This window comes from Xiphophorus hellerii, chromosome 3, assembly GCF_003331165.1.
Source record: "Xiphophorus hellerii strain 12219 chromosome 3, Xiphophorus_hellerii-4.1, whole genome shotgun sequence".
NCBI classification, from domain to species: Eukaryota; Metazoa; Chordata; class Actinopteri; order Cyprinodontiformes; family Poeciliidae; genus Xiphophorus; species Xiphophorus hellerii.
The window spans coordinates 15,174,438-15,197,639 of record NC_045674.1 but is presented as its reverse complement, the minus strand read 5'-3'; the positions used below and the strand labels follow the sequence as shown (position 1 = coordinate 15,197,639).

General features: G+C 40.6%; 1 protein-coding gene and 1 long non-coding RNA gene across 3 annotated transcripts; one reads left to right on the top strand and one right to left on the bottom strand.

Moving 5' to 3' along the window:
* Positions 1 to 420: 420 nt before the first annotated feature.
* Positions 421 to 21,557, top strand: rusc1 (RUN and SH3 domain containing 1). Of its 2 annotated transcripts, XM_032558160.1 has the most exons (12): positions 421 to 531; positions 3,280 to 6,543; positions 10,109 to 10,948; positions 13,527 to 13,649; positions 13,743 to 13,819; positions 14,818 to 14,992; positions 15,270 to 15,375; positions 15,492 to 15,538; positions 15,840 to 16,330; positions 16,423 to 16,655; positions 16,943 to 17,110; positions 18,288 to 21,557. In XM_032558160.1, the coding sequence occupies exons 2-12, from the start codon at positions 3,405 to 3,407 to the stop codon at positions 18,451 to 18,453; spliced, it is 5,565 nt and encodes a 1,854-aa protein (XP_032414051.1). In that variant the 5' UTR covers positions 421 to 531; positions 3,280 to 3,404; the 3' UTR covers positions 18,454 to 21,557. The 2 variants fall into 2 exon arrangements, with proteins under 2 accessions (XP_032414051.1, XP_032414052.1); XM_032558161.1 differs by lacking the exon at positions 10,109 to 10,948.
* LOC116717082 (uncharacterized) lies at positions 2,172 to 6,413 on the bottom strand. Its single transcript, XR_004338687.1, has 2 exons — positions 6,308 to 6,413; positions 2,172 to 2,863 (listed from the first exon to the last, which is right to left on the bottom strand). It is a non-coding gene; the product is annotated as an uncharacterized LOC116717082 (long non-coding RNA).
* Positions 21,558 to 23,202: the final 1,645 nt, after the last annotated feature.

Sequence of the window (23,202 nt, the reverse complement as noted above, 5' to 3'; positions counted from 1 at the left end):
AACTGAATTTTGGTTTTCATTAGCTTTAAGCCAGTTTTTTGTAATGTTTTGAAACACAAAAAAAGAAGAAAAACATTTGAATACATTACTCTAATGCATTTATATAAAATATGCTCTATTTCTGAATTCAATTACTTAAATAAATAAAAAAAAATGTTGGTAATATCGAGATGTATACTAGATAAAGAAATTAAATATTTTGTCTTATTTTGTTCACAATTGACCTAATAAATCTATGGCATGTTTAAACAAATTTCAGGACAATTCATTATTTATAAAAGACTCTTTATTTAGATTTTTAGCCCCAGTTATTTGAAGAAAATACGGGAAAAACGCAATGTTATGACTTTGAGGATGATTATGCTGATACCAGCAAAGGGTTGGCTGGGCAAAAAGGAGGCGTTTCTGTGTTCTCGCGAGAAGACAGACGATAAGGCCGTTGACAACGAGAAGAATCCACATCCTCCCGGACTTGGATGTGAGAGAGACATAGGAGATGGAGACCTTCACCCATCTTTAAACGAATCCGACGTGAGTCATTTTAATGCTACATTTATTTGCATGCATGTCCGTATATTGTCTTTTTAAGCGTACCTGCTTTAACGAGTCATGTCAGAGAAATGTCATGATTTAACATGGTTAAAAAGCATAGAATTCCGCTTGAGGTCGTGATATGTAGATTATGTAGGTTTAAATATATATTATTTAATATCATTTGATTTATATATACGCATTATTTGAGTTAGAACAGGGATAAAATAGAGGTTGATGCTATAAAGCGTAATAAATGGGGCGTGTGGGCCTGTTTGAGAGCGATGCGGATGGATGTAGCCCCCCCTCCTCCACCCATCCTCAGCCCTGTCTCCATCAGCTCTGTGGGATCAATGCAAACAAGGTTCTGCACGGGACCGTCCAAACACACGCAAAGATAGGCAGTAGCTTATATTTTAGTTCCTTGGTGTACTTTATAGCTTTGCTGGCTTCAACCTGCATTCCTGAGAACAAACAGATTATTGAGTCATTTATGTTCCCGTTGCTGTGAAGGACTATATATATATATATATATATATATATATATATATATATATATATATATATACATATATATATATATATATATATTTTTTTTTTGTAAATTGTTTCTGTATGTGAGTAATAGCCCTCGGTGGATGGGCTTTAAAAAGAAGAAGGCACACTCAGTGATGTGCTGATTATTTCATGCTCCAGTTACATCTGCGTTATGCTCCAGGTATTGGGAATTTTTTTTCCCCCTACAATCGTTTTCATTTGATGTTGCTCTTCCTTCCTTTTATCAGCTTGTGGCAAAGATGGAAACACTATCGACTCATGATTACTGAGGAAGCTTTCCAATAAGATGACAGTTTTATCTACACAGTGCCATTCAAAAGCATTCGTGTTCCGTCAGATTGTCCGGATGTTGTTGCAGTTTAACCGCAACTGTTTTATGGGTATGTCATGTTAGACCATCACAAAGTGCTGAAGTCACTGCATGTCCTTACATATTTTTAATCAGTTTAATTAATAAACTGAGCTTGACTGCATCTTTTGACAACTAGGATCAATTGAAATGTGTGCATGATTGGACTGAATTTACTTTTTTTTTTAAAGACGTGTTATGAACTGCTGCTATATAAATGAACTCAACTGAATTGAGTTGAAGTAGAAAGAAAATTATTCATAGTTTTAGATAAAATAAAATAAAATAAACTCATAAAACTGGCATGTGTACTTTTAGTCAACCCGGCATCTGACACCCCTAAATAAAATATAGTGTAATCAATTGCCTCCAGAAGTCACCTAGTTAGTAAAAGGTGTTCTGATTTGTGTATTTTCATTTCATGCTGAACACCCAGTCCTAGCTGCCAAAACATGGTGGTGGCATTAACATCCTGTGAGGATACTATGTGAAGAAATCAGAACTGGTGATGGATGTTCACATTTGCTATCCATTTAACCTGACTTGAGATGGGCAATACCCCAAAATGCTTGGTTTCAAGTATTAACTTATGCGTCTGGAATGCAAATTCACACAGCACTTTTCAGCTTTTTACTTGACAAGTAAAGTTAGAAAGCCATGCTTCCCTTTTAAAATATACCTAAGTTTGTGGTTGTAATGTAACGATAAGTGAAAAACTTTACAAAGCACCGTGTTAGGAGAACCGACGAAATTTATTACAAGGGTCTGGTATGTATATTTTTTACAATAACATCAAAGATGAAAAATAACACAATAAGTAAGGTGGACACAATCTTTGCAGAAACAGAAAAAATGACATGGTGTAAGAAATTTAATTGTATAAAAGTACCATAGTCATATCTTCCAAGTAATGTCCACATTTTCAGAGCACAAACATTTAAATGTGCCATTTTATTCTTTTCTACCTAAATATTAATGATTAATTATGTAATATTTTAAGGGTAGCTTGTTAGATTGTGTTCTTTTCCAATGTCAGGGCAAAAATATTAAGAAAGAATGAAAAACTTGTTTAAATGAAATGAAATTTCATGTTGAGCCTCATGAGGGAGTCTTCTTGCTGTCAGTGTTTAGGTAGTTGTAAAAAACAAAAAAGGGGGTCCTGTGGCAGCCATGCGGTGGATAACAAAACCACTCAGAAAGTAGTTCATAATTCATGTTGATTTTGAAATGGACAGAAAATGAAACATGGTATTAATTTGAAAAAAGAAGAGTCTTAAAAATGATCCAGCATCCGTAAAATATCGAGTATAGTCCAAAAGTGGAATTCAGTTTCACTCCTGCTTGGTTACGCTTCTCTTCGGGAAGTACAGGGGGAGCCTGGGTGGAATTGATAAGAAGATGGGTGAAACCTAAGACAGGGAAATCCTGCAGAAAGTGTAAAAAATTCAAAGGGTGTGAATCCCTTTGTATGCCATGAAGACTTGTAAACCCATTTTACTGTCAGAGTTTCAGAAATACAATAAAAATGTTTTTGCAATGCATTGGAGATATGCAGATGTACAAAGAAAGAATAGAATATCCCTACTCATGCAGAGCAGAGTGTAATAAAAAGACATCATCAGATGTTATTTTCTCTGACATCCACAGCATGAGACAAAGTGTTCTCTGGAGATTTACTCTGATATCTGTAAAACTGGATTTTAATGAATATGTTATAGACTACGTCAGCTTCGCTTCAATTTAGTATGAAACAAAGACACGTGTAGACAAGAAAACTGGTGTTTGGTGAGCCGAGCCTGCTCGTAGAAGTGATTCATCATGTGTCTTCTTTGATGTTGCAGGATCTTGGGAGTCAAGCCAAGATGTGACTTACGGTGCATCATAGACAGGATCTGTCCAGAATTTCCAGCACCAGTTTCTATAGCAACAGAAGTATCTGAGAATTTTAAATAGTCCCATTCCCACGATGCAGTCGTCCTCCCAGACTCCAAAGCCGCGGCGTTTCGATGCCAGCAGGCGGACTGCTAACTCAGCTGGGTCCAAGCTTCGTGGCTGTAGTCTTCAGAAGGAGGATAAAAACATGAACACAATCACCACCCCGTCCCCAAGACGGGCTGTTAAAGCCCCTGCTGCTTCCTCCAGGAGCAGGACGGCTGCACAGCCACGAGCTCCTATAATCCAGTCCAGACCGAGCTCTCAGAAACAAGGTCCCACTGCTTCCAGATTGGCCAAACCCAAACTGAAGAGCACTCGGCCATCTGCAGCAACCCGGAATACGCCAGAGGTCGCTGCCCCTCCTCTGCCTCTTCCCTCCGTCCTCCCTCTGGATCCAAACTGCAACGAGCCAAGCCTCCCTTGCCTGTGCTGCGATGGGCGCTCTCCTCAGGACAACAACAGCATGTTCAACCATAACCACAACAACAACAACACTGTCTCCATCAGGCAGCAGCTGCAGCTACCTCCTCCTCCTCCTGTGGTTCAGTTGGCCGACAAGCGTGATGGGATGAAGGCCAAAGAGCCAGTTCCCTCGCATGCGGAGCCCTCTGCCCAATCTGCTGCCAATCTGGGAAATGATGTAAAGAGCGCAGATGAAAACGCAGACGTGGACAACAAGAAAACTGTAGATGAAGATGATGAGGAGGAAATGAGCAGCAGAGATACTGCTGTCGATGATGATGAGGACGATGAGACAGATAGTGATGATGATGATGATGACACCCTGGTGCCGTCATGCTGTGACTGCCCCCCATCCCTATTGGAATTCTCACTCTCTTCTTCCACTTCATCATCCTCCACTTCCATCAGCTCCTGCTCTGACCTGGAGTCTGACTGTGCCGATCAGTGCGCTTCCATGTGCTTCTCACAGGACCAGGACCATCTGTCTGCTGCTTTGAACCCCAAAGACCAATTTCCTGAGTTCAAACATCCCTCATCTCTTCCACTTAACAAGAATCCTTTCTCCCTTACCTCCTGTTCCCCAGTGGCCTCTTGCTCCCCTGATGAGGGTTACCCCTGTGCGCTTGACTCCTTTTCTCCTGACTATTTAGGGGCTAAAGGCGACTCTGATGCTAACAAAGTAGATTTACTTGACTTCCTAGAGTCTGTAGGGGAGTTTGGGAAAATGGAGCGCTTCAGCCAGGTTATCCAAGTTGCTCGCTGGGATCTGGAAGGGGAGCAACACTGGGATGTACTGAGGGATCGCCTAGATCACCTGGATCGTTTGGAAAAAGTGAATAGGGAAGTGAAGCTGGCCTACATTGCCAGACTTCACGAGAAGGGGTTTGATCTTGAGGATCTGGAGGAGCAGGACCTCTCAGATATTATGGATGAAATGGGGAACATCGACATTCCCTGGAAGTTGTATAAAACCCGTGATGGAACAATGAGGGAGTCTCAGGAGTTTTCAGATGCTGGAGTTGATCTCACCGCTCCATCAGACTGTGAAGATCCCCTTGCTCCAGACTCCCTCACCCCTTCCCCCATTGAGCCGCCACCCAGACCTCCCAAACCTCCCAAACCTCCTGCCCGTCATGCCAGTGTGAGCTCTGATCTCCATACCTACATCAACATCAGCAGAGAGACCACATCCATGGCCGTCGCAACCTCCCCCACTTTGTCTACTTTCTCCCCCAACTCCCCTTCTCCCACATTCTCAACATTTCGATGTGAGAAGCCCCTCCCTCCATCTCCGCCATCCATCCCTCCTCTTCCTCTCTCCAAACCAGTCCCCTACCTCACCCTTTATACCACTCCTTCCCCACCTCCATCCATTCCCACTCCAACCCCACCCATCCCTCCACCTCGAAAGCGACACCTGGCCAGGAAGGAGGCCCAGCGCCTCGCTGCTCTTCAAGCTGAACAGGAAAGAACTCCCCTCTCTCTGCCACCACCCACCACACGCCCTCCACCATTGCCTCCTCCACCTGTCATCTCAGTGTCTTGCTCCTTCTCACCCCCCGCCATACCACCACCACCTGCCCTGCCCCCTCCGCCCTCCTTTCACACATTGGACGTGGAGATCCGGAAGCTGCTGATGCTTGCCGGACTGACACAAGCCGAGCTCCTTAAACTTAGCCCTGAGCTCAGTGTCTGCGTTGGGGAGCTGGACGATGAGGAGGAAGCAGGTAATCACTTTACATCCAGATCTCTGGAGTCCAGAGAGTTCAGATTACAAGACAGGGAGGCAGAGAAGGAAAACGACACAGGCAAAGTGGGTGGAGATGGAAAAGCATCTGAGGATGGCAATAAGGAGAGGGAAAGTAAAGACAGACAAAGGACCACCTCTTTCACTGAAATTGCAAGAAGAAGGAAGAAGAACACTGTTTTAGTGACAGATCATTACTACAGCACAAGTTTTAATAATCCACATGAAGCAACAGTAAAGACTTTCTCTTATTCAAATGAGCTACCAGATTCTCCTCCACCTCCTCCACCTCCTCGTCCTTTGCCTCCCATCCCACCTTCTTTAGCGCCCCTCAAAGTCAGCACTTTGCCTGCTAACTCTGAGCAACCTGAGCGCTTTGATTGGCTTATAGCTTTCACACCCGAATGTGAAGCCCCACCACTCCCAGTACTGGAGAAGAGAAAATCCACCACTGAAGTCCCAAAAAAGCTCAGGTCATCGGGCTCGTCTCCAGGCTCTGGTCCAAAGGTGACTACGTTTAAAGAGCTTCGTTTCCGCAACAAGAGCACCTCCCCTCCCACAAAGGTGATCACAGATCCCGAGCCCGACCCCACTGTTATCACCCCCGACCCAGATATACTCTACAACTTGAGGTGGAGGAGGGAGAAGGCTGGTAGTGACGGCAGCCAGTGGGAGTACACTTCACAGGCCCAAGCCCTGTTCATGCAGCCACCCCCAGCCCTCACCTCCATGGCCGCCCTGAAGGAGATGCTGCAGAGAGCTGACAAGGAGGGTGGACAGCTGGAGTTGTGCCCATCGCAGAAGATCGGCTGCTCAGTCAGTGACAGCAGCCTGTGGAATGTAGGCCAAGACAGGGAGATGAGGGAGGAGATGAAGGAAAGGAAGACAGAGAAAGGAAAAGAGGAAGTGGAGGTGAGAGGCCGGGCTGATGGAGGGAGAACTTTTGAATCGAGAACTTCTGGTGAGTACAACTTTCATGAGTCAACAAATAACTAACAAGGCCATTCCAATTTAATACAGTTGAACACCTTAAAGTGATTTCTCATTCTGATACAGAAAAGTGGTCTTAGTTTTTAATTCACTTCCCACAGAGCCTCAAAAAAGTTAGCAAAGAACCAGTTTGATCTGTAGATACTTTGTGACCAACAGGCAGTGAAAATGGCACACATTGTTCCAATTTCTTTACTTAAATCTATAACAAAACAAAACAGTTTTTTAGATGCAACAAGCCTTGTTGAACAATCCTTTAGCTAAAAACAACCTAAGATTTTTTCAGAAGTATTCTTATATTTTTCAGTCTTTCACATTTTGTTATGTTGCATCCAGAAAACTTCAGTGTGTTCCATTGAGATTTTATGTGGTAGACCACCATAAAGCAGTACATGTGTAATTTTGGAGGTAAAATTACACATTATCCAGATGATGCTGCCACCGCCATGTTTCATGGTGATGTGCAATGTTAGTTTTCATCCACGCTTAACCTTGCGTCCAGTCCAAAAATGTTTGATGAATTAATGATTTGTTTTAAGTATTTGGAAGTAAAACATAAAGCGATAGGAGGTTTTGCACAGTCCTATAGATGTCTTTATTTATGTGTCCATTACAAACTGTAAATTAAAATCGAGATGATAAGATAATGAAAAGGGTAAATAGGGGATAACAAACAGGCGGATAGGCTGCATTCTCATATCCTCAGTCATGCAGAGATTATTTCCTTGGACATTTTCCTCCTTGTTGTCTCGTAATAGAAAAACCAAGATGGATGAAAATGTTGACTCATTAATGGTAATGGTACATTGAGCATGATTCACAGAGTGAAAGTAAGGGTGATGTGATGGATGCCTGATAATGAGGGGTACGCAGCGAGAGTTTAGGAGTGAGGGAAGCACGGGGAGTGAAAGATGAACAGCCGTGAAGATAGATGAGGTAATATGAGATAAAAGAGGTGGTTGGAAACTTTCCAGCCAGCACATCCTCCACTGGTTATCAAAGTGTGATTTCATCACAAACTTATTCAATTATTTATCATCTCTTCATTCTGAGGGTTGGGGGATAATGGGAGAGCACTAAAGTCTACATGTTCAGTTTTCTTATTTTCCTAACTGGATTCCTACTCAATCTGGAAAAGTATGGAATTTGATTTTATTATTTCCCAAGTCTGGGAAAAGTAGGAAAAAGGCAAACGAGAGTAAGGAAAAATACATGTATTTCCTGGCTTTATTATCACTATTACTGTCTAAAAGTGCCCCTTCTTTGCTGTCCTTTCTTCTTTAGTTCAGCCAAATTAATTGTTGATTTAGGTATATCAAGGATAACTTTTTCATATAGGGCAAGGTTGCTTTTGATAGCTTTCTCTCTCCGATTATTCCTATTAACATTGATGATTCCTATTAATGACGTTATGATTTAAAAACAGCTTTTTCTGTTTTCTCAGATTAAATTAGCAAATACTTTTTTACACATTATAAACTGATGGATTTAATTCCCATCAGTTTATAATGTGTAGGATGGTTGCTTCCCTGTATCCACAGTCCTCCGGTATGAAAGTTTATTTTAATTCTTTAAGATCTTGGGGTGATGGGATGTGCTGTGGTGGCACAGGGGTTAAGCACAACCTGAGGCCTTAGTCCTCGAAGCAGGTGCCGCAGGGTCGATTCCCAGCCTGGCGACCTTTGCCGCATGTCTTCCCCTTCTCTCATTACCCACTTTCCTGTCAATTAACTATCAAATAAAGGCCACTAGAGCCTTTAAAAAAAAAAGATCTTGGAGTGAAATATCTCTTTGATAGGTGTCCGATTGATGCAGTAGGGTTGATCATTTTTTCTACCGCTCATGAAGAAGTTGATTTTTCCTGAAATGTATGTATTTAGAGGAAAATGAAACAACTTATGAAAAGGTGTGTACACCTTTAAGAGACAAAGGGGTGGAACTCTGTGTACAGGCCAATTGCTAAGAGTTTTGTTTTCATAATAGGAAGTAGCATATGTTGACTTCAGTTCAAAGGGAGCTCAAGTCTACACAAGGTACGACTTCTCTCTCAGCTCTTTTATTAGCCTGGCAGAAAACTGTAGTGCCACTCTGAGGCTCTACAGAGCCGAGGTTAGAGACTGAAGTGTGTTATCTCTGTCTACTGACTCAGCATTCATACGCTGACTGCAGTTACTGCTGGGGAGGACAGGAAGGTAAAAGCAGGGGAGGAAACAAAGGAGAAAACTGACATAGGGAAGGCGATCCGGAGATGGCACTGCACTGCAGTGAAGTTTAAAATACTTGGAGTAGTTTATGGAGTCTAAACATTTACTATGTTCATATATTTTTCTCAAGGAAGTGATAGAAAGTGAAACTACACTGTGTTTACACCCCATCAACTTTTTTAGTTTGTCTCAAGATAAACAACTTTAATGTATTCATCGGGATTTTTTTTTTTTACTAGAAATAAATATCTGAAAGTTGTGACATGCAATTTTTTTCAATACCTCTTTTTCTAATGTCCTTGTGCTGTGATTGCAGCTGCAAGTCTTCTGTCTCTATCAGCTTCTAGGGACATTGTTTTGCATATTATTATGGTTCAGGCACAGTCAGATTGCTGCAAGCATCTGGGACCGGCATTTTTCAAGTTTTATCCCAGATTCTTAATTGCATTTAGGTCTAGACTTTTACTGAAATGATATTACTTCTATACCTCATTTAACAAGATGCACACCTTCTAAAAAGTTCCACTTTTCACTCATTAGTCACAATGATATTTTTCCAAAATTACTGTGAGTACAGCTGGATTTATTCTGAAATGAAATTGCACACATGTATCCCTTAGAGCAATTGAGGGTGCTAGATTTTATTTAGCTAATTAAATCCATATGCACACAATGTTGTTTTTTTTAAAAAACTGTTTGAAAGCTAATTATTAATTTCCTGTATTTGTACAATTATTGACTACTTTGTGTTGGTCTATCACATAAAACCCCAGTCAAATACTGAGGTTTTATAGCATTTATTTATTTAAAATCTAAAGACTTCTGTTCAAAGCTGCCATCTGCTGGTCATAAGATAGAATTCAGGATTCAGTTGCTGCCAGATTTTCTTTCATTTTTGTCTGGACAAACAAAAACACACGCAAACGTTGCCCTCACAGCTGTTCTTAACATTTGCTTAACTGCAGTCTGAACATCACATGTGGGGGACCACAGGCACACTAACCCTTATTTAAAAGAAGTGGAATTGATCTTAATAAATCAGCCTCTCTGGCTCCTGTGGTCAGTTTTTAAATGTGAGCCAAGTCTAAGTCTAGCGCTCTGTTATTAGACGATGGAGGCTGAAATACTGTTAGAATTGTGCATTTTTCTCCTGTTTTACACTAACATTCTCTACATCTCTCTCTCCTTCCCATTTCTTTGCCACATTATCACTTTGTTTTTTTTCTCACCCATCTATCCCACTCGGTTGTATCCATTGTATGTCCATTGCTTGGCTTTATGTCCGCCCTATCCTGACTAATATTTTTCCGCTTAATGCCCTGAACTGAACAGTTTCCTCACCCCCGCTGTCCCTTACCCGGTCCCCCCAACCCTACTTCCTGCACTCCGCTCTCCCTTCCCTCCACCCAGACCCCCATAACTCGCAGCTCCTTGCAGATCGGTGGTCCTCCAACAAACAGGCCAACGAACAGTGGGGTCCTGCTGCTGCAGGCTCAGCTTATATCCACAAAGACGACTCCAGTTCTCTTGTAGGCTCTGGATTTGATGATTCCCTGGCTGATTTCCGCGCAGACTCTCCTCATTACTACAGAGACATTTTCAGTGAAAACACACATTCAGCTTATAAGTACGTCAACGATTCCAAAACCAACACGGGGGACTTTGAGTCGAAGTGTAATTTTGACTCACTCTACTGCAGCGATTCAGAGAAGCGAGACGACACCCACGTCTCGCTTAGTGGCACCTCCGGACAGCAGGGCTGCACCACTCCATATAAGAACATAGATGTTATGATGAGTTACCCAGACAGCTTCAGTGCTGTGGATTCGCTGTATTCAGAGAGGCGCTGCCGTGCAGACGATAGCAGCATTAAGGCCAGAATGTCCAAAGAGCTTCCTCCCCTCCCCACATGCTACCTGTACCACCCTAAAAACTGCCCGCTCCACCGGGGCGCCCCTCCGCGCCTCTCCCCTATCGGCGCCCTCTCCCCTCCCCAGCGTTCTGGAGCTCTCCCGCTCTCTCGCCTCAACTCCCCGCTCTTTCCCCGTTCTCACACCCTTCCTGCCCTCGCTGCTCCCCTCTACTACCCAAACCTCTACCCTCCCATCCCACCCAGGGTGCCCCCTATACCCCCTAAACTCTACCAGGGTCCTCTGCAGCCACATGTGGCGAGTAAGAATCTTTCCTACACTGCATTTCACATTTTCTCTGTCTTTTTTATTTATTTATTTATTATTTTGCTAGACATTTAACTTGTGTGTATTTCACTCTGGGGTGGCTGTTTCCTATTTCAGCTTTGAGGGAGTTTTCCAGATTTGAAAGTAGCCATAACTATAGCTATTTGTGATATCAGAGGGCAGCTACCTGCACGTCATCTGATATGTCCTATCTCCACTCTTCTTTCAAATCTGCAAAAAGGTCCTTCAGACGGGGAACAGCTGGTCCTGTCACAGCATGTCTACAGTCACTCTGCTCAATCTGTCTCTCTTTGTCCTCCCCTGTCTGTTTGTCTGTGTTAGTCTGTTCTGGTTTCTCTCCTTGTTTTTCTTCTGTTTCTGCATGATGTGTTAAAATTGACACATGCATCTCAGCCAAAGCACACCCACAGCACAGTAGATCTTTAAATTACAGAGAAAATGTAATAAGTGTTTACTTTGTTCCTTGTTTCCCCCACTTTGATAACAGTTAAATCTTCGTAAACAGTGGATTTTTAAAAAGTCTATCCACTCTATTTAAAATGCCAGGGGGTTTATCATTTCAGAACTTTTCTACATTTAATATCTTTATGTTTTAAAGGATTTTCAAACTTTCTTTTTTTTCATTTTTTTATTTTTTTAGGACTGGGTGGAGTGGATAAAAAAAAGAAAAATAACTTTAAAAATGTAGTTACATAGGTTTGCACACTTTCTTCTAACTGGGATATTTGTATACCTACCACTACTAATAATAATAACAGTAACAATAATAGTAATACTGATAATGATGTAAACATTTATGCAACCAAATTTCTTAGTTTTATTTGTCCTTTAAAAAGATTACTGTTTTTTATTTTATTTTTTGAGTCATAAGGGTTACAGGTCAATTTAAAGGTGGAAAAAGGTCTGAAAGGATTTATTGTAGTCTTATTTTTCATGTCACAAAACCTTGGCATTTTAATATAGTAATTTTATAGACTTTCTTCATCCACTGTATGACTTTGTTCTATAAATACCAGTGTGTTCACAGCACCTGTGTTTGCACATTTGTTATTATATGTCTTATTATTTTTGTGGTAACACCAACAGCTGTTTCTTTTTAGCTTCTTGTTTGTTCAGGTTTTCTTTCTGTAAGTTTGTAGAATGTTTTGCGCACACTCACAAAAACCTCTGACTTCATGTCATATATTTCTTGAAGAAATTCATAGATTAACATTTCTGCTCAGTTACTGGAGCCTTGCAAAAACTAGAACTTTATTTTATTCTTCCTTTACTAATAATGCTGGGTCATATTGAAATTTGAACCTTGAGGGTAAATTGTTTGAAACCTAATCACAGCTCTTGATTAAGTTAAACTATCAAATTAACTTTAAAAATATGATTGTAACAAGATTTTCTTTTCAACACAGTGAAGACTGTTCAGTTTCTAAAGTTATTGTTTACATCTCCATAATTCTACATTTTCTTTGTAACCAGATCTAGAATAAAATGTCTCTAGCGTACTCCAGGAAAAATATTATGAGGGAAATATTACAGGCTGCTCGTGTCTCACCATGAAACGTCAACAGTAATTCTTGTAGCGGTGTGTTCAACTCTCTTGCACATATTAATTGGCTCTCCCTCAGGAGAAACACTTACTTTTCCAAGTTGAGGTTATGCTTGGCTGTGCTGGTTGCTGGGAGACCAAAGTAAGTTAGGAGTTTTTCATTCTTCAATTTAAATGCAACATTGACCTCAATACAATCAACCAAATATAAAATTATTAAATAAAGTTATAATATTAGGACTTCAGTAGTAGCAGAGAAAACATTGTTTGTTGAACAGAGATTTTCCAAATTTGCAACAATTTAGCCACAATTATATGGGTGGTGGAAGTTAGCAAAACTATAGATTGATATTCAGTAGACTTCATCACATTTACATTTTAAAAAAGAACATAAAAATAATTCCTAAAATCTTCCTTGTTAGGGTGAGATTTGTGGCTCTACATGTGATGAACTATCTACTTTAGAGAAAATCACACTTTTCACAGTTTTAAAAATGTAACTCTAAACTGTTGAGACTGACTGTTCTAATTACTGTGAGACTTTCAGGATTAGCTCTTTTGTCTTTTTTCTTTAATTTAAAACCCAACTCCCTTGCAAAGGATAATATTTGTAGTTTTGAAAGAATCACAATAATTATTGGGGGCCAGACATTCACACTGGAAGTGCTTTGAGTAAAGCTTTAGGAGTTTGTAAGATTTCAGGAATTTGTTTTATGAAATCTATGATATGAATTGGAAGCATTAAGTGAGTCAGTATGGGTTGATTAATTTCCTGATGAATTTGTGAGCTGAGGTTGATGCATGAGCTTCTGTTTAACTCTCAAGCTGACAAGAAGCCATCATTACGGATTCAGATGTAAAACAACCTCACTACTGTGGCTCCAACACTCAGGATGTGCTCACAAAGCACCATCTGCTTACATCTGCCTAATTTCACTTAATAACACTCGTATGTTAGTTTTGCTTAGAAATTGAAGCTGTATGTAATTATTTTCTCTGCCGCTGCAAGCCGTCCGCAGTGTCTCGTTTGCCGGCTCCGTACAGAAGATAGACGTTCCCTGGATGGGCGAGGATGTGGAGCATTCAGTGAGGGGTCTCGGCCTTACCTCTCTGTGTATGCAGGAAAAGAAAGGTGTTCATTCTTGCATTTGTATTATGTTTTTTTTCTTTTCTACTGCATATAAACTTATCACCCAGTTCCTATCTTATTGTTTCTTCTCTTCAGCTCTGGTCAGTGGAGTCAGTGCTGCAGTGGAGGCCATCTTGGCTCAGTTCAGTTCTTCTCGGACCATAGTCCAGAAGGTCAGTCCCTAAAGAGCAGATTTAATTACTTTGTTCTTTTTGCAAGTGTGTAAATGTATAGATGTGGGTTCTCTAAGTGAATAAGCAATTTTTAAAATTGTTAAAAAAAAGAGTGTTTTGAGTCATGCCCACAAAAACAAGAATGGATTATCATCCATGGATGAGGACCCTGCACTACAGTCTTGAAGCTCGTCTCTCTGTGCTGCTGTAGAAAAATAACCGATTGTTTTAACAAAAACAACCTTCTTTCAAAGGAAACTGTTGAATGAATCTGTGGTCACTTAATACACACACAAAAAGGGTGTAAAAGCCACTTTCATTACAAAGATCATACACAGTTCATGCCTTGGCTAGTACAGACTACTTGAACAGGGAGTAAACATCCAGACCACATGGAGATTGTGAGCATTGTCTGTGAGCATAAAGTTTGGGATGTAAGAGAATGCTTATGCCAATAATATTTGGAGTATTTTTCTTCCTCTGTGTATGGCCTAAATAAAGCTAATGAAGGAGAAAGGGTTTGACTAAAGCTGCTGTTGGACAACTTTGACTTCTCTACAAACCACAACATGTGCAACATTACCTGGAAGAGGCTTTGGAGAGCCAAGCAGCCTGATTTTGTGAGAAAACTAAGGACTTATAGAGTTTGAAAGGGGTGACAGAAATTTTTTTTGACTACTACATTACTCGAGAGCGGGTAAAGAGTAAAACACACAGATTGTGTAGGAAAATGTGAGACTTTCACTATCTCTGCATGATTTCCTAAGCTAAAGTCTCCTAATCTAAAGTATTCTGGTGACTTATTTGGGTAAGATGGAAAGCTCACTAAATAATATTTGTTGAATTTCATCAACAAATATTTTCTTCAAACACTTGTCCATGAATTGCATATTTCTCTCCTTTTTCTCTTGAGCATTTCTTTCCAAACGTCTTTTTCAATTGCTGCAAACCTTTTAACTCATCCAATTCCATTTCCCTCCCCTCCATGTTCACCCCAGGCTTTATCAGGAGACAGCGCCATAAATCCATCTCTTGGCCGTCTGGTGCTGCAGTGCCTCTGTCCCGCCCTGCACAATTTGCTGACCGACGGCTTGAAGCCTCACCAGAGTGATCTGATTGCAGGCCGGAGGCCAAACTCAGCCTGGAGTCTGGTGCAGACCACAACGAGGACAGGTAGCATCCAAAACCTCAAATGCTTGGACAGTGTCTGGCAGCTGTCCTGCCAGGGGGGGAGATTTTTTTTCTCCCCCCCTGGTTGATGATGATAAACTTCAATTTTAGATTTCTCCCTCATCTCTGTTGATTTTTACTGTTGAAAACGCTGAATAGAGGAAACCAGCTGGATGCAGATATTGATCGTTGTATTAGTGCCAAGCTTCACAGCAGTATTTCAATCACCTGTCTTCCTTTTTTTCCCTCCCATGCTCTCTCACTCAACCATTTCTGCAAGGTCCCAAAACTCAAGCCTTATTTAACCTACAAATCCGGGTTGGTGAGCTGCCGCAGCTGAGACACAGCAAGCAGAGGTTCAATGCATTCCTCCTTGGTCTGCTAAAGTAAGGAATAGCTTTTCTTACCTAACCCTGTGTAAGAGTTTGACATTTTGTCCTCTGGAAATGTTCTTATCACAACTGCTTATATCATTCTCGTTTCTCTGATTTTTCTCTTATAGCACCAAGCATCTAGATTTCTGGCTGTCTCATCTTCAGTCTTGCAGCGGTAAGTTTCTAAACCCTTAAAACAGATCTGGCTGTTGCTACAGTGCCTTGCAAAAGTATTCATATCCCCAGAGATTTATGACATCTTGAGCTACAACTAACAAAACATATTTTAGTGGAATTGTGTGTAATAAACCAACAAAAGTAGCAAATACATTTTTTAAATGCAATTTGCATTCAGTCCTATTTACTTTGCCACAAGATGCCTTTTACAGAACATTTCACCACTGAAAAATATATCTTTCAAAATTCTCCTTTTGCAAGCAAGCCACTTCTAAAACCCTGATATTTCTCAACCTCAGATGTGCTGGAGGCATATTACCACCCTACTTCCTTTATGCGTCTGTCGCTGACCACCTGCTGGCCTCTTTTTGAGGAGCTGCTCCTTGTGCTGCAGCCCCTGAGCCTGCTCACCTTTAACCTCGACCTGCTCTTCCAGCACCATCATCTGGAGGCGGATTCTCACAGGCCTGAGATGCCCAGATCTCCCTATCGGGAAGCCGGGCTACAGGCTTCCCCGCAGGGCCAACTGAAATCCCCAGCTGGCAGATACATGAAGAGCCTCTCAGAAGTGGACTTTGGAAGCCCAGAACATTCACCAAATACAAATTCTTCACCGATTTTAAACAATGGGGGATCAGAGTCATCAACAAGTACAGATTCTGAACCTGTGAAGGCTTTGCCTAGTTTTGGGCAAACAAGTCCACAGCTGCTGTGGGTGCAGGAAAAAGAAATTGAAACTTTACCTCTTTCTAATGTAGATGAAGATAGTTTTACCCATCAAGCAGGACAGGTCAGTATTTTATCATCCAATGCTTACAACCACTTGTGGTTGTACAGTTCTGCCAAATGGACTTTTGTTTTTCTTTTTTACTGTAACTATAGGTGATCCAGCAGAGCTGGGGAGTTGTGATGCGCTGGGGAGGTCGGCTGAGCCAGAACCTGGCCGACTTTAGCCTGTCTGCCGTGAAAAAGGAGGAGATGAACACCAATAGTCCTGATTTCCAGGACCAGACAGGAAGTGACTATTCCCCCGTCAACGGCTCTCAGGTTCCCTGGAGTTTGGGACGACTTTTTGGAGCCTCCAAAAGCCCTATGGGTCACACACCACCAACCAGGTGAGCCGCTGTTTTTACTGAGTACGTCAGCACAGAAAAGGAACTTCTTAGGATGGAAGAATATAAACTAAGCTTTTGCCCAGTATGTGGACAGGCTAAATATTTTTGAACACTTTTTGGGTATTAAAGAAAGAACTCCAGCAAAACACAATCTCCATCTCACTGAGGACAACAATCTTATATAATCTGCATGTAGCAATCAAGTGAAATTTAACTTTTATAGTTTTCTGCCCACAAAATTATACTGTATCTCATGACCCCATATGTCTGATTTCTCCCATCCACAGGCGTCCCTCTCAGTGGTTAGCTCCTGGTGTCACGGCTCTGACCCGAATGGTGAGCAGCAGTTCCACCCCAACGCTACGCGGAACCTCTGAACTTCAGGAAGGAAGAGACATAGAATCAGAGAAAAAGACAGATGCCACAGAAATGAAAGAAAAACCCAGACAATTCAGGTAGAACACAGAAACTCTGCAGATTCATGCTAGAGCCGCCTTTTCAGCTTGAGCTGCTAGAGATGCAGTTGTTATGTACTCATTAATTTTCCATTGAACTTGAAAGACACGTTTTGATATATTTTAGAACCTTTAAAAATGACTCAATTTGGATGAAATATCTAGTTGGTAAATAGATTTTTAACCCTAGACTGAAAAACTCACGGTGATACCACAATCTCAAATGCCTCAATCGCACCAGCTTATTTCATAATGAAACTGAGTGTGATATATTATCCTAATGCCTTTTATGGTAGAGGAGGATATAAAAACATTTCTACAAAATGTTACCAAATATTAATTAACGCCAGTGTGATTATCCACAGTGAAATGAGTCATGTAATGATATTGACTAAAGAGCCACTAAGAGAGGAAGAAGAAATTTATAAAGCCAGATTATAGTTTTTTCTTAATGACTGTTTTTACACTTGGAGGAAAAATAGAGAACCTTGTAAGGCTGTGAATGCCTTCATCACCATCATGATGTGAGGAAGCTTGGCTGAAGGAGAGGATTAGAGACTACAAACCTAATAGGAATGGGCCAAAATTCCAGCAAACTATGGTGGGAAGCATGTGGTGCAGAAACAAACAAAAAACATGCTTTTTTTTTGCAAAATACCAAATGGAAATGTTTGTGAACTTTGACTTTAAAGAAAGTTCACAAAAAAAATAAATAATATCTGACAGTTTAAATTTTGTTTAATTGATATCAAAGAAAAATCAAAATAGACAAAAACTTATATTGACATATTGGAGCTTTATTCAAACCAGAGTACTACAATAAAAAAAAAAACCCTGATTGGTGGATATTTAAATAACATGTTTTGCCATTATATACATGAAATAAAAGCATCAGATTTAGACTATCAGTTATACAAGAGGATGGACTAGTCATGGAAAAAAAAAAAAGACAACTTAATCTGAGGTAAACCAAGGCATGTCTCAGCTCTCTTTAACCCTCCAGGAACCCCAGTGGGTGCAGCAGAGATCAGAATAGCTGCTGTTACCATTCTCTCGTTGAAGGACGTTCACTGACTGGTGACTCATCGCTCTGACCGGTCCTGGTCGTGACTCATCCAGTCCTGCTTCATATGCTGACAGTATCGTTCTCATGGCTATAACCGTTCTTGTGCTTCAGGTCTGTTCGAATGCTGTGTGACCATGCCGGAACCGGTTCGGAGCTCAGCTTCTGCAAAGGCGAAGAGCTGGTGGTGCTGGGAGGCGTCGATCAGGATTGGATTCGATGTCGTCAGGGAGACAAGGAGGGGCTGGTACCTATTGGCTACACCTCTCTCATCATGTGACGTCGGCACTGTAACTTCTGCACTAAAATCCATATTATATTAAATAAATATATATAAAATATATCCATATTAAAGATATTTTAAGTGAGTCTGGAGGGTTTATGGGAAGGTCGCACTACTCTGAAAGGGATATTTTACGTGGGTTTGAGCTGAGAGCATGACGCCATCTGCTCTGCTTTGCTTTCATCTCGAGTATTCTCCAGTCCTCTCCTGTTGTGAACATATGGGGCTTTTTTTCCCATTAAAACTCATCCTGTTTGGTAGCTAATGAGTTTAAGTAGCAGGAACGCAGCAGATGGCGTGAAGTAATGACTCAACTCAAATTCAAACCATTATAATATTTAAGTGAAGTGTCCCTTTTAATGCTTTTCTTCCATTCCTGCGCTCCACGTCAGCTGCTGATCTGAACCTGATGGCGGGGGAGACCCTGTCCACTTAGCGTGTTATAGTCGACATCTTTGGAGCAGTCAGCTTCAGCAGTGCAGCCGGCAGGTCATTGAGTGAAGAAAGGATGCTAGAGTACTACGCCGCAGCTCCTGTTTGCATACTGCGTGTCGATGTGGTGAATTGTAGCTGTGTAAGTCTGTGTTCCCTTATCAACCTCTCTCATCTCTGGCCCGGTTTGTGTGTGTTTCTGCGATTCTAGTAGAATGTATAATTATATATATATATATAAATTATAATAAATCCATGTGTACAGCTATATTAACTGAGAGGGATTTTACCAAGACAGATAGATTACCAAGAGGAAAAAAAAAGTGAAACAGTAAAGACTGTGACATTATTGTGAGTTTGACCGATAGGAATGGGTGGATCCATCTTTACACGTGCAACTCGCCTCACACATTAAGTCGATGTTCTGCAAAGTAAATTCTATGTTTTAATTATAAAACCCAGCATCTTCCTTTATGCGTGCTTTTTGTGTTGCAAATTTTTTGCCATACATTAAGGTGCAAAAGATTTTTTCAAAGCACTATATCTTTAAACTTTGCTTCAGCTGAGCCAGACTTTATTGTAATCTCTTAGAGTTTTCTTGATCGATATTTCTCTGGGCTTTTGAGGGTTGTTTTTTAGGTGTTCTTTGAATTTTGAATGCTTTTTCACTCAATATCTGTCCACCATTTTCACTGATAATTCACTTTTTTTGTCAAAGCATTTACCTCTGACGTAGTGCCTTGCAAAAAAAGTGGTGTCCATTAAACTCCTCCCCAAAGCAATGTTTTGTAGACATAAACTTGATCCTGGGTATGGTTCCACGGTTGAGATTTTTGCAAATTCTTTTTGGCAAAATCACTCAAGCTCAAACTGGTTGGACGGATTTAGACTGTAATTATCCATTTTAAAGTCTTGCCATAGATTCTCAATTGAATCTAGGTCTGGTCTTTAACTGGACCATCATAACATAAATGTGTTTCGCTACAGACAGGTTTTCCTCCAGGGTTGCCCTGTGTAGCTATTTTCCTGTCAACACAGAAAAGCATTACTACAGCATGATGCTGCCACCGCCGCGCTTCAGTGTTGAAATGGTGTATTCAGAATGATATGCAGTACCACAAATTGTGTTTTGCATGTAAGTTAAAAAGTAAAATTTGGTCTCTTCCACATATTTGCTGTACACCGACATGTTTTTCAGTTAGATTCTGTAGTCAGCTAGAAGGTCTGGAACAGGAAAATTTGCAAGAAAAAAAATCAGTCAAGGTCCAAAGAAAATTTCTGAAAATCTGAAGAACTACTAATAAGGACAGCTTTTAAAATATTACAGGAAAGTCTGGCTCCTTGAAAGGCAAGCATAAGGGAAACAAGGGATGACTCAAGGCTTTTGCAGTACTGTAATTTTCTGAAAATGATTACGTGTAGCTCATAAAGTTTAACACTGAATGCATTTTAGTATAAGCATGGATGCTTTGAATGAATGACACATTGATATAACCCTCCCAGTGGTGAAATATGAGACAAAGCAATCTGTAGCTCATCCTGTGGTTTGAGAAATAACCTCACAAAAACAATTTCAGCTCTTGTGTAATACTATCTGAAATAAAATATGAATGCAGCGAGAGGGGGGGAAAAATCCTTGAACTGATGTAAAATGCTGCAGTGAAGCTTATAGGTTTGGTGGCTTTTCCTCAGCTTTTGTATTTATCTTCCTGCCAGGTCTGATCATAATCATTGATATTAATGATAGTAGTGATGGTGGAAGTGGTTCGTTTGTACTGATGCCTCTCATATGAAACCCATTGCTTTGCATCATATTTATATATTTATTCGTTTATCTCTGGATTCTAGATGTATCGACGACTATGCATATGCTTAAACGTTGAGCTGTTTTGTTTCGAAGTCATCATTTTAGTTTTGTGTACAACTGAGGCATTGCAAGATATCTTAAACCCTAAAGATACAAGATGAAAAGAGACTTGAAGACGTCTGGATTTGGTTCTGTAGGAAGGTTTCTTTACCACTGATAAATCAGGGAGAGCTCAATTCTTCAAAATATCCTTGTAGTTTCTATGTACGCCAGTGCCATGTAGCATGACATTACTGGCGCTACAGCAAAAGTCCAGTAGCAGTAAATGAAACCACTACATGCTCATACTGTAAATAATTATCATAATAAAACACCATCAAATGGATAGTTATAAGAAATCTTCAGATTGAATATTATTGGACAAATAAAGTTCATTTAGATTTTTTTATGTGAAAGCTGATAATTTATTGGATGTACTATTTATTGATTCCAAGGTGTATAAAAAGGAACAGCTCTCTATCTGTCTGGGTTCTGAAAGCGTGAGGGTGTGAACATGAGTGAACATGATGGTGGTGTGTGTGTGTGTGTGTGTGTGTGTGTGTGTGTGGGTGTTCATATGGAAGTGAAAGTAGAGATGATGTGAGCACTTTCATGTGTCAGCATATCCTGCTGTTTCGCTGTGTGTGTGTAACAGAAAGCCTCCTTCTCTTTTTCTCTCTCTCTGGTGTAACGTAGCTTGTAGACATTTCCGAGTCCCACTGTTGCATATAGTTGCGTGCCCCTCTGGTGTCGGTCAATTGTCCACCTCCTGCATGTGCTTGTTTGTAAATACACCCAATAAAAATCATCTGTTCAAACCAAACCGTTCAGCTGTTTGATTTGCATGTCATACACAATACCTCACGTGGAAATCCCTCTTATCCTGGAAGGATAGTTGAAATAGTTAAGATCAATGCTAACTGTATTTAAACAAACTTTTTTTTTTTTACCACATATCTTTTTTGAATATCAAGCAGATAAAACAGATGACCTCTGTCTCAGTTATAATGCAACCCCTCAAAGTGTAACTTAATTTCTTCCAACTCCAGAAAAAGAAATACAGTTTTCTTGAACCAGCTTGAAACAGATGGAGGATTTGGGAGATTTTACTCCAGGATAAATTGTCGTCTGGCCAGCAGAGATGTAAAGGCAACAATCTCCCTCTGGGTGGATCTGAGTGGAGTTGACTCAGCTGGGGTCCCAGAAGTGGCAGCCATGGAGCAGGACATGAAATATAATCCCATTATGGGGAATTCTGCCTTAAAATAACCAGCCTAAAAATCATGAGGCTGTAGCTCAGGATTTTCTAACTTTTTTTTTAAATGCTTATTTTAAATTTTATTCTGCCACATTTTATAATTTTTTTTCTCAGACTTATTTCTGAGTCTTTCTGAAATAAAAATATGAAGGAATGTACCACTCCTCAGTCTGTGAGACAACCTGTGCAACAAATGGTTCAAAAATATCAGAACGTTGTGTCGATGCAAAACTGCAAAGATTACTGAAATTGTCTCAGCCATGAATGAGGGACAGCTCAGATTTATTTGCAGTGTGGTTCTGTTGCATTCATGAGCTGTCAATATCTTACCTGAAGTTGATAACTCTGACGGTATTGACAGTCCTGACTCAAAAGCTCTTAATGCCAAACATTAGTTTTAATAAGTTTTTAAACTGCCATGATGTTTGCATTGGATGCTTATTGACTCAGAAGTCTATGGCCTCATAATAAATACATCCTGCACAGGTGGCATCCAATCAAATTCACGCTGGAACTCACTAAGCTCCAGAAAATTATTCTTTCACAAATGGCATTGAAAGCAGTCTGCATCCCTAGGTCCTTGATTTCATGCACCTGTACCCAATAACATTATTTGAACATCTAAATTAAATGATTTGGGCCCTTAAGCAAACCCTTTTGGCTGTATAGGGCGTCTTTAAGAATATTTTAGTCATTTGTGGTACTAAATGACTGATGGGCCTGGAGAGTGGTTATAAGGCGAAGGCCGAGATACACCCTGATCAGGTCACCAGTCCATCAGGTCACCTGCCTTGGGGTCTGAGTCACACACACACTCAGACCCCAAGGCAGTTTTTTAGAGTATTCAGTGAACTTATCACTCATGTTTTTTGATTGTAGGAGGAAGCCAGAGTATCTGGAGAGAACCCATGCATGCACTGGAAGAACATACAAGAAAAACCTCAGCCCAGGTTTCGACCTTCTAGCTGCTAGGCAACAGTGCCACCAATGGCTTTACTGTGCAGCCAGTCTATTGAAATTCACTTAAAATTAATCCCCTTTTATTAAAAAAAAACAAAAAAACACTAAAATTTCTTAGTTTCAACATGTAATAAACAGGTTTGTTTAAAACAGGATTGTACCAGGTATTCTGCAAACATGCACATTCTAGTCAGTAAAACTTCAAAATCCTATCCACTATTGTAATCCCTTTTTTTGGTTTCTGGAGAGT

Coding starts and splice junctions, on each gene's coding strand:
- rusc1 (XM_032558160.1), top strand. CDS start 3,405: ATGCAGTCGTCCTCCCAGACTCCAAAGCCGCGGCGTTTCGATGCCAGC. Junction 13,650..13,742: donor GTGTATGCAGGAAAAGAAAG/GTGTTCATTCTT, acceptor TCTTCTCTTCAG/CTCTGGTCAGTGGAGTCAGT. Junction 13,820..14,817: donor CTCGGACCATAGTCCAGAAG/GTCAGTCCCTAA, acceptor TGTTCACCCCAG/GCTTTATCAGGAGACAGCGC.